General features: G+C 40.7%; 1 protein-coding gene across 1 annotated transcript in view; it reads left to right on the top strand.

The window, feature by feature from the left end:
* LOC136648156 (60 kDa lysophospholipase-like) overlaps positions 1–12312 on the top strand; it is an 85544-nt gene that overhangs the window by 23368 nt on the left and 49864 nt on the right. The window contains exon 6 of the mRNA XM_066624194.1: positions 56–182. Within this exon, the coding sequence (XP_066480291.1) occupies positions 56–182 (127 nt within the window). The remainder of the gene's footprint in view (positions 1–55; positions 183–12312) is intronic.

Here is a 12312-nt window from a genome sequence, read left to right on the forward strand (position 1 = left end):
GTAGCTTCTAATTACAAGGTTTGTACATTGACATGTTTCTTTTCTTGTCCTGTAGGTGTGCCTGTACTTTTATAATAAACTGTACAGGGGAAACCGGGTGACTAAGGTGGATGCCGAGAGTTTCAATGCTTTTTCCTCACCTAACTTGCCTCCACTTGCAAACACTGAGGTTGATATTACAAGTAAGCAACACTGTGATTTTAACCCTCTGTAACTATACCATCTGTAACCCTTTCATACTGGGCTAGGGCTTTTAAACAGATTTATACTTTGTTTTTGGGACCAGTTTCTTGTTTCTGCTCTTGTAGTTTGATAATTATTTAAATCAAAAACTGACATTTAAATTGCCAGTTTTTAGTGGTTGTTGCACTTTAGCTTATCCAAAACAAAAGTGGTATGGATCCTATCACACATAGGCATATGGAATCTTGTGAATTGAATTTACATCACTTTGCATCTTAAATGTAAACACTTGGAAGTGTTTTACTATCTACCAAACATTGTTTTCTGTAGGAGAGACAGGCTGGCTGGTACCAGATGTTGGCTGGAGTCGGTAAATATTAGGCCCCAAAAGTCCATGGAGAGCCCTCAGAGTTAACTGTGCCACCAAATAAAGTTTCCACCGCATTTCTTGCAAACTAGAATAGAGGGAAATGGTTATGTATATGATGAGATTAAAGCATTCCTTAAGTTTATGTGGCTTCCAAACCATGAACAAACTTCCAAACTTCTGGCTTCCAAACTTCTGCAGCTGGCCCAGCAACCATTTTATTTTAACCCATTTCTATACTGCCCTATATCCAAGGATACCAGGATCATATATAAAACAGAAAAATGAACATAAAATGCAACTAGTATAATTAATGATGTATATCTAGTATACAATGTATATATGTATAACTAGTATAATGTAATGATATATAATGATATATTAATGAATTGCAACTACGTGGACATATTTTCCGGAAAGGATTTTTAGAGTCTTGCAGGATGCATAACACTGAGGCCTGGACAGGTCTTCTGAACTACAGCTTGAGATCAAGCTGTATAGCTGCCTAAACAAGTTTGATCCTGAGAAGGATTCTAGTATTCAACCTCATGCAGGAACTGAGCAGATCTGGACATAAGTCTTCTGAACTGAAGGTGACTGAACAGACTGTAACCCAAGAGGGATTTTGACAGTCAGACTTGTGCAAAAAGCATGAGGTTGAGGCCTGGGTGTAAGCCTTCAATACTGAAGCTTCCTAAACAGACTGTTCCATGAAGGATTTCAGCATTCATGTAAGTATAAAGCTGGGCCCTGGACATGAGCTTTTGGTATCAAAGCTGATTAAAGCTCTATCCTGAGAGGGATTGCAGCAGTGCTGCAGCAGCAGTCTCCATACTGAGCTCCCTTGACATGGGCAGCTCAAAACCTTGGTTCTTGGCTCATACCGCAGTATTTACATCTCATATTATAGGTAGCCCAAGCTACTTTGATACCTAATTACAGCCTCCATGCTGAGCTCCTTAGGTATGAACAGTTCAGTGCTTGATACCTAATGTCAGCGTTTAGCTTCTGACTCATGAGGGATACAAGCAAAAGTGTCTTTCTATAGTGAGCTTCTTTGATAAGGAAAGTGCAACATCTCAGTATCTAGCTATTACTTCAGTATGTACTCCTCATGTTACAACCATTCCAAGCTCTGATACTGATCTCTTGTCTCTATTCCAAGCTGTTTCAGTACAGACAGTTCAACAATTTAGTACCTCAGTTAGCTGGCTTATAATTTACAGGCATGAGATCAGCTAATGGGGGCACTATTGACTATTGGATTTTTCCTATGTGCGCCATGCATTTATGGATTATGGAGCCATCTTCTGATCTTATATAAATTTTGAATTTTATTTGCATATTGTTTTTATGTATATGTATATGCCATTAAAGGTTACATCATCATCATCATCATAATTTACAAGCAGTAAAAAAATCTTGATCTCAAGCTATGGTTGAAGCCTAAGCCTCAGTGAATGGACACTTCAGCATTTTGATACTTAGTCTACACCTTGAATATGCTCTTTTCTATTTACAGACATTCTGGGCTTTAATTCCAAGCTACAATAATTGACCCTAGCATATTTCAAAATCTGTTCATTTGGGGGCCAATCTGAAGTCTCTTTGTACGTGTCATTCATACTTCAATGCTCATGTACAGTGTTGGTATCTATTCATCTCTGGATACCTCCTGCTCACCTGTATCAAACTTTGAACAGTATCAAAATTTCTGTGTCTGAGATTTAGTGCAATTTTTTTAAACTTATCTTAGTTTGGTGGAATTTATTAGGCTTCTGAGAATGCAGTACGTCACTCCGTTCAGTACTACTATTTAGAGATTTCCACCAGAAACACCTCGGGATCTTGAGGTACTTCATGATATTGAAGTAAGGCTGTGATCTGCATCTTATTACATCTATGGGTTGTAATCTTTTACCCAGGTCATTCACACTTTAAAATTTATTCCTAAAACATCTTAGACACTCTTAACAACCTGAGGTGTGCAGTCATCTTCAGCAATCCAATTATAGTTTTAGAAAGCTCAGGTCTCTTCTGTACAATTAAGAGAAGTGTATTTCTTCCCCTTCCCCTATAAACACATACATGTTTATTCTTGTAATGAATAGGTAGATAGTGTGGTTCCTTTCTTGGTGTCTCTCTCTCTAATGCATCAATTACCTTTCAGCAGATCATTGCAAGGAGAAATGGCTGTGTGAGTTTGCCTTGTCTTTCTTCTTTAAGGACTTTCAGCCATAGGCTGTTTAAAGTTCTCCACCTCTTGGCTGTCTCCTTGCATCTGAAATGAATACTGTGCAAGCTTATGTAATGGGCCTGACTTGCCTTGAACCTGGCAGAGAAGAGGCTGAGAAGAAAGCATTGCTGTTTGTCTGGAACTCAGAACTCATTGAAAGTTGCATTTCTGGTTTCATTTCATAACCTGGAATTCAGTCACTCCTCCTTAGGGAGGTGTCGCTTCTTGGAGCGGCTGCACTCCTTCAAATGAATGAGTTCCAACCTGTATTGCAGCGTGGCTCCAGCCTGTTGCCTAACAAAAGCCCAGTGCTTTCAAGAACATGCTTGGATTAGTGAAAATTCTCTTTCTTTTGGATAGTGTTGCCTTTGCTGAAAGACTAGAGCTTGTTTGCAATGTATTTAATGGGTGCAGCATGTTTACACACTAAATGGTATCTGCTACCCATGATCTCGGTAGATATACTTCTTGTTTTTACTTTGAAACTAGGATTCTTCTTGGAGACTGTCATAAACATCTCTTTCCTTTCTACTTTTCAGATGGAACATGTGCTTTTTTTAACATATGAAGCTGCCTTTTATTGTGTCAGGCTATTGTTCCATCTCACCTGATACTGCCTGCTTTGACTGGCAGCAGGTCTCCAAGGTCTTGGGCAGAAGTCTTTTTCAGCCATATTATCTAAGATCCTTTCAACAGTAGCGGATGCCGGGGATTTGAATGGAACCCACTGAATACAAAGTCTGTGCTCTGCCACTAAACAATTGACCCTTGTGATGTGGAGCATTGATTTTATGTACTCCACAAGTAGATTTCCTAACATGCGATACCTTTGTTGGCCTTCTGAATCAGTTTCATTTGATTATATAATTGAGTGGGTAACCTGCCTCCTGTAAGGTTGCCTATGCCTTTCATATCAACCTCACATGCAGAATTAAGCAGGTGAAGCTTTCTCCCATTGTTTTATTTCTATTTCACAACATATTCACTTGTGCATGTCAAACTGCTGTTAAAGATACAAGATAAGGCCAGAAAAAAGTTGGCAAAACCCAAATGCAGTGTCTGGTGCTATTGGTAGTACAGTGCATATGCTGCTCCTTTTGACTCCTAAAACCCCAACTGCATGCTTCCTTGCAGTACCGTGGTGGGAGAGGAAGAGGGCAGAGGCTCCAGTCAGAGAGTATTGGCAGACCTGATCTTATCTCTGTGTCTATGTTGGGTAGTATCCAAATCCTATCTTATGCAAGTGCTGCCTTACCCCTTGAGCCAGAGGGAAGAGGGGGCACAATTTTTGAGGACTCCTCCTTTACTTGCTCCTTTACTTGCTACACACCTTCTTGTTCCTGAGTGTCTTCAACCCTGAGATGAGATTTTTGGGAGATGTAGGGGACTGGAGAGAGAAAGGACAGTTTATCAAGACTTGTACAAAAATCCACAAGTTAGAGACAGCAATAGCACAATGTGTTTGGATCCAACCCATTCTCTTTGATATAGTTCTCAAATCATCAGATAGACTAATAAGAGCTTTTGTGTGTGTATTTATTTATTTTTTTGAGCTGCTTTGGAATTCCTGGTTTAAAAGCAGGTTAGAAATTACTTAAATAACTCCTGCTAACTGGGTAAGAGACATTTGCTTCAAGTGGGTGCTCCTCTTCTTAGCAGGGGGAGAGTAACTGGCCCGCCTCACCCCAGTAGTCTTTTCTAATGGGAGTCTGCTGGTGTTCTTTTGCATCTTTTTAGATTGTGAGCCCATTTGGCACAGGGAGCCATTAAATATTAGATTTTTCTCAGTAAATCGTTTTGTGAACTTTTTTGTTGAAAAGTGGTATATAAATACTGTTAATAATAATAATAATAATAATAATAATAATAATAATAGATAAATATCAAAATTAAGAGTTTATTTTGTTCATCACTTATACGTAGGTAATAACATTAAGTGATGTGAAGTATGTGTGAAATAGCCATAGTATATTTAACACTGCAACAACTTTGATTGTTATAATCTCAAACACAATACTTTTTAGTATAAGTGATTAATATGTTTAATTTCAAGTCATCAAATGATGAAACTCTGTGTGTGTGTGTGTGTGTGTGTGTGTGTGTGTGTGTGTGTGTGTGTGTGTGTCCTTAACTTACTCTTCAAGAAGGACTTTTACCCCTTTGACCTGAAGATCAGCATAGGACAAGATCAGCATAGGCTCTCTTGGTAATGCTTCTGCCAACACTGGAATGGGGTTGTGAGTTGCTTTAAACCTTGCAAATTTCCAAACTTGATTTTATCAATCTCAGTATGACTTAATTTCAAGTAAACGGGTTTAGGATTGCAGGCTGTTTTTTTTATATACATATGAACAAGTTTTAGGACTTGCTTTCACCTGGGCTACATCAGTTAAGCACTTATCTTTGTTTTTTATGATGAGATTTATATTTGAATTTACATAATGCAAAGGAGTATCCTCCATGAGTAAAAAGTTCTTTTACAAGCTCAGTATGTCATGCACAGTATGTCATTCCCAATACTATAAGGCAGTGGTTCTCAAACTGGTGGGTTGCAGCTCATCAGCTTGTGTAACATTTTCCCCATCCCTTTAACAGGCAGGAGAAGAGAAGAGGCAGGGAAGCAATTCCTAGGATTGCGTCTCTAAGGAGAGTGATGGGGGGGGGGTGCTTTCACTTACTTGGACTCACTGAGGGCTGCAGGAGGTGTGGGGAGTGCAGTGCAGCCCCACACTTGGAATCTTGAAAGGCTTGGAATCTTGAAACTTGAGTGATTGCAAAGCACTACACTCCAATTGCTTCGTTTCAAGATTCCAACACAGAGGGCTGTGCTGGGCTCCCTGCACCTCCTGCAGCCTCCAGCAGCCCCCACCAAGTCCAAGTAAGTGAAAGCGCCCTCCCTTAGGGCTGCGATCTTAGGGATTGTTTCCCTGCCCTTGCCCCTCCCCCACAAAAACTTACTGAGGGAGTAAAGCTCCGTCAAAATTTGAGAACTACTGCTATAAGGAGATTTGTGCAGCTCATCAGCAAAATCAATTTTATACCAAGAGTATTGTCCTATGAATCGTGTTCTATGAATATACTATATGTATATATCGTGTTCAATGAATATATATTGGATGTAACTTGCACTGAATTTAGTTGGGCCTACTCTAAGCAGGGAAGTATTGGTAAAATTGCAGTCTTAAGCTTTCAAAATTAACTGTATCTGCTATATCATTTGAAATGTTAGATTGTACACTAGATGGTTCCTCAGTATCCATATATATGCCTTTGAATGCATATACCTATGTAATGCATAAATATACACGCTAGCCTAATTTCAAAAGAGCTGTAGCTCAGTGATGGCTCATATGCTTTGATTGTAGAAGACCCCAAGTTCAATCTCTGGCATCTCCCGTAGAGCCGGGAAAGGCACATATCTGAAAGCCTGAAGAGTCATATGACTGCCGGTCACTGGGAATACTGAGTTAATAAGCCAATGGCCTAGCTCAGGATAAGGCAACTTCGTATGTTCAAAGAAAAATAGATTCAGTAATTTACCAGGGCAGACATAATAAAACAGGGACAATTGGAAAGTTTATATTGAGTAACAGAATGGTGCCAAGTTTTCTCGAACAGCATGGGGCAGGGACAACCACCCCAGGAGATGCTGCTCTGTGTTAAACAGGACAAACTGATGGACTCCCATAACAAAATGTCAGGTGATGAAAGTCAGAAGTCTCACACAATGTGAGGCCCAGCCCCATTGCCAGAGCAGTGGGGATGGTTGATCCAGGTCTTCTCCAGGACAGAGATGATGATGGTGTGTAAGTGTAGTACGTTGCAGTGGTTTTTAAAACTAAATTGCCAGCACCAGTGTGAATGCTTGCCCTGGCTTTCTGGCAGCAGGATGAAAGTCTGAAGTTGAGTACATGGGTGCCTGAAGGGGAGGAGAAATGAGGGTGGGGAAGTTAACCCTCTCTCCTCTTCTGTCCATTACAGTCATTCAGCCCCCCCCCCCCCCACAGGGTCAAGGTGCAAACTTCCAAAGTGTTAATTAGTTGTGAAATCTCCTAGGAAAAACTCAGTTATTGCTGTTTTGCCTTGGGTTAAAATAGTCAAATCTCACAGGCAAAGTTTCTTCTGTATTCAATGTTGTAATGAAGTAATCAGTACTGTACATTTTCAGACAGACGCAACTCCAGAAATTCTCATTTGCCCTCTTTCACTGATCTGCTTTAATCTTGGCAATCTCTCAGTAACGATCAGTGCCAAAACACAGACAGTTTTAGGGTTGTTTTTTTTAAAAGCATTAAATATATACACAGCTTTCAAAACTAGGTAGGACACATTCTGATGGAAGACTTGGCACAACAATAAGTCTTCTTTGCTACATCCTCTCAGAAAAGTTAGTCCTTCTGGGGGAATTGGTGCCAGACTGTGAGGAGGGAAATTGATTCAGCTTGAAAACAAACTAATCCACAGTTGCTGCAAAAATGATAACTTGACTATTGTGACACTTTTTATGAAATATGAATGCTTATCTTTGGCTTAAAAAAACTCAACCTACAGATTCCTTATCTGACTAGAGACTGATAATACACAGTTGGTTTCTCTGTTGCAGTCAAGTGTACACTTGTGATTATCCCACACAAATCCTTACAACACTGAATTTGTGGTGCTTTATGCGTGGGGAAGGAACAGTTCCATCTAGTATAGCAACCTGGCAGTAGGCTGCCTAAATCTTGGTTCCTGGCATTTGCCAGCTGGGAGAATGCAGCAAGAGACTAGGCTCTGTAAGCCAAATTGTAGGATTCAGTTGGGGCTATTGGGGACTACAACCACCTGGAGTCTCGGCAGTTGACAAGTAGTATGTCTGTTTCCATACAAATTCCCTAATCACAAACAAGAGAAGCTGAACTTGGTGAAGTCAAATCAATCAATCAGTCAATCAATCAAAGAATTAATGTACCACTTTTCTGGTACTCAGAGCTGTATACAAAATAAAACATACAAAGGATCAAAACATTTAAATAAAACAATTAATACAGTTACAAGTGATAAAAGAGCAGATTAAAATAGAAAATAACATAAAAAGGTTATCTGGAAGCTGCAGCTAGTGCAGAATGCGGCGGCTCATGTGGTTGCTGGAGGTCGGCGGTTTGACTCTGTCAGACTGCTGCTTTGTCTACTGTACTGGCTGCCGGCTCATTTCCAGGCCCAATTTAAGGTGCTCGTGTTGACCTTTAAAGCCCTTTATGGCTTGGGACGAGTGTATTTGAGAGACTGCCTCTGACCTGAACAGTTCAGTCTGTTCTCTTCAATCATTGGCGAGGGCCCTGCTAGTTGTGCTACCATCAAGAGAAGTTAGGGGGATGGCAGCCAGAAATGGGGCCTTCTTGATGGTGTTGCCTGTACTGCGGAATTCCCTCCTCTTTGAGTCGAGAACAGCTCCTTCACTACTAACCATCCGGTGAGACCTGAAGACTTTTTTTATTTTGGAAAACGTTTGATGCCTGGTAGAGGGTATAATGGCTACCATTCTTTAGTAATTAACTGTTTTTAAACTGCTGGTTTTTATTGCAGCTGCTGTTTCATTTTTATTCTCTATGTTATAATTTTATTTGTATTTTGAAGTTTTTAATGTATTTTAATTCCTGTTAGCTACTTTGGGTGCCCTCCAGGGAGAAAGGTAGGCAATCAATCACTCAACAAAAATAAAAGCAGCTGCAGGAATGAAAAAGGGGGTGGGGTCTGAGAAGATTCTTCCCTTCTCAAATGCCCAGAGAAACAAAGAAATATTTAACTTCCACTGGAAACCATGTAATGAAGGGGCTGTCCTTAAGTCTTCTGGTAACTGATTCTGGAGATGTGGTGCCACAAAACAAAAGTCCCTGCACCTTGCCGCCATTCAAGATGGTGGCAGTTTCCTAAGCAGGGCCCCATCTAATGACCGTAGGGGACTTGCAGGATTATATGGGGGAAGGCGGTCTTTGAGGTGTCTTAGTCCTATGCCATATAGAGCTTTAAAAGTCCTCGTCAACACCTTAAATTGGGCTTGGAAAGGAATGGGGAGCCAGTGTAGTCATCAGAGCAGTGGCATGGTAGACTCAACATGCCTAGCTCTGCTGACAAACTGGGATGCTGCATTCTGCATTAATTGCAGCTTTTGAACCATTTTCAAGCATAGCCCCACATAGAGCATGTTGCAGTAGTCTCAGGGTTGAATCCTATCTAACTTTCCTGAGCCAATGCAGCTGTTCCAAGGGGGCATGCGCTGCATCCTGCAGTGGGGGAGCAGTCATGGAGGCCTCTAAGGTAAGGAAATGTTTATTCCCCCTACCTCGGGCTGCATGGTGGCTGCATCGGCACTGGAAATTTGGATAGAATTGGATCCTGCATGAGATGCCACTATTAATTAGCAACCTTCAGTCTCGAAAGATTATGGTATCGTGCTCTGAATGGTGGTTCTGGAACAGCATCGAGTGTGGCTGAAAAGGCTGATTCGGGAGTGACAATCCCTTCCACACTGGGAGCAAGTGCAGTCTGTCCTTGGTCTGTCTCCCTGGCTATGGGCCTTCTTTCTTTGCCTCTTAGCCTCAGACTGTTGGCCAAGTGTCTCTTCAAACTGGGAAAGGCCATGCTGCGCAGCCTGCCTCCAAGCGGGCCGCTCAGAGGCCAGGGTTTCCCACCTGTTGAGGTCCACTCCTAAGGCCTTCAGATCCCTCTTGCAGATGTCCTTGTATCACAGCTGTGGTCTACCTGTAGGGCGCTTTCCCTGCACAAGTTCTCTATAGAGGAGATCCTTTGGGATCTGGCCATCATCCATTCGCATGACATGACCGAGCCAACACAGGCTTCTCTGTTTCAGCAGTGCATACATGCTAGGGATTCCAGCTCGTTCCAGTACTGTGTTGTTTGGAACTTTGTCCTGCCAGGTGATGCCAAGGATGCGTCGGAGGCAGCGCATATGGAAAGCGTTCAGTTTCCTCTCCTGTTGTGAGCGAAGAGTCCATGACTCGCTGCAGTACAGAAGTGTACTCAGGACGCAGACTCTGTAGACTTGCATCTTGGTATGTTCCGGCATCGGGTAAAGAGGGACAGCTGCTCTAAATATAAGAGGGCACCACTTTAAAAGGTTCCTCTTTGCTCAGTTAGCAATGTAGCTTCCGAAACTTCTTCAGTGCTGCAAAAATCTCACGTAAACCAGTGGCATATAAGGGCCCAATTACACATAATGTTAATAATCTCATTGCAAGCATGTCAGAGCTATTTTCGTTCTGTGACAGTGGGGGCTTTTTTCACTGTCAAATAACACCTGTTGGAAACCCAAGGGTTAGACCCCTCACCCCACCTACACACTGTCCCAATCCAGATTGTGCCCCGGCATGCATGCTATTTACAAAAGAAAATAGCCTGGTTGTGCTTGCAGTGACATTATTGATATTGTGCTTAATGTTATAAGAGGATGTTATACTTGAGATGTTACTACATTTTGAATGAATTGTCTTTGGGATTCCTCAGCTCAGTGTATGTGTGTGTATATGTTAAAGCAACTTCTTTATCCAGCTGATCCCTGAGTTGGTGGGGAAACAACAGAAGCCTATTGTGTTCTCATTTCTGAACTTCCCAGAGGCATCAGTTTGATCACTGTAGCAAACAGGATCCTGGACTAGAAGGACCTTTGGTCCAATTCAGCAAGTCACTTACATTCTTACTGATTCAGACCAATCATTTTAAATGCATCTCACAAACCTCAGTTGATTTGTGATGTCATGCTTAAATATCTGGTTTTGTTTTGTATGCTTTCAGAAATGTTGCACATGTCTTCATCTGAGTGGATTTGTAAAACTCTTTCTCATGTATATCATACTTCTAGGTGCCAAATATAATATTATAATAAATGTCAAAGTGCCAAATATAATAATTCTAAAAGGAAAAAAGAATATTCTTTTTTGTTTATGAGAAGAATTCTGCTCCTTACATTGCATTGCATTGTATATCAAGGTGCCCACCTTTAATGTCTACAAGCTCTAAGTAGTAAACATTTTATATAATCTTATTTATTGTGCTCACTTACAACTTAGCCTTCATGCAGCCACATTTTCCCTTAGTCTTTCAGCTCCTTCCTCTGCATATACTGTACATGTCAATATGTGTGTGTGTACATACATCTTTTAGGGACTGGCAGCAAACTGCATCCAAAGATTATTTACAGACCATTGTCTGCATGTGTAGTGAGCTTTTCTAGGATTAATAATGAATGATTTGGCATGTAGTAATGGAACTCAAGAGTGACTTTTAGTTAAACAGCTGGCATCTGGCTTGCTGTGTATAATCACACTTAATTGAATCATTGCCATTTTATTTAATCACTAGTAACTGCATTATAAACTCTGGAGATGATTAGTGGTAAGAGTAACAACATCTGTCTTTTAAAGACATGTGAAATATGTGTCACATTGCTGATGCCTGGCAAGGTGGCTTTGCTGAGTCTCCTCCTCCTCCAGACATATGTTAACAGTTGCACTTGGCAAGTAAAAGGAAGTTTACTACTACAAAGCAACTAAGAACTCTAATCCAGAGGGTTTGGTGGCACTAAATGAACTCCAATCTAAGTTCTGTGCCTAGAGGTGGGAGAAAATGGTAGAAACAAAATAAAAACGCATAACACCACTTTCTGCACTTCTCATTTTTGTAAAACAAACAAACAAAGCTATGAAAAAATAAAACCATTTTATTTGGTTTTTATTTATTATTTAATAGTTATTATTTATAGTTTATTTATTATTTAACGGGGGTGCACGGGTAATGACTGTGGCTTCATCTGCTGACACTATACCACCTATATCACTGACCTAATATATTTAAAATGATTATAATTATAATGTAAATTTTGAATAAAAACACATAACTACTTTCCGCACTTCTACTTTGGAAAACACTGAAATCTGCAAAAAAAAAAAAAAAAATAAAACCATTTTCTCCCAGCTCTACCTATGGCTCAACTACTTTGTAGATTGTGCTATGATGAATAGGGACAATGCAAGGAATTTGGTGGCTTGTGAAATTCTCATAGGAATGAGCACCATCTGATTTGAACTGGAACTCTCCTGTCCCTACAGGTGACAACTGCAGCCTGCTCTCAGCCACTCAAGAGTTCCCTAGTTTTTGTTTGATTGTTAATCAAGGATAGGACATAGAACACATAATATATGGAATTAATTTGTTGCTGCAGAATGTGGTGATGGCCACTAATTTAGATGGTTCTGAAAGGATGAAACGAATTCATGAAGAGGTCATGAACTATTAGCTATATGAACATCCAGGTTCAGGAGTGGTATGCCACTGCAGTAGCAACTGCAGAAGACTGCCCTGCTTGTGAACTTCCAGAAGCAACTGGTTGGCAATTTTGGGAAATAGAATGCTGGACTCAGTGGACCTCTGGTCTGAACCAGCAGGGTTCTTCTTATAACAGTTGATTTACACCAGGGGTGTCCAAGATTTTTGGCAGGAGGGCCACATCATCTCTCTGACACTGTGTTGG

This window comes from Tiliqua scincoides, chromosome 1 (genome assembly GCF_035046505.1).
Source record: "Tiliqua scincoides isolate rTilSci1 chromosome 1, rTilSci1.hap2, whole genome shotgun sequence".
Lineage (NCBI taxonomy): Eukaryota > Metazoa > Chordata > Lepidosauria > Squamata > Scincidae > Tiliqua > Tiliqua scincoides.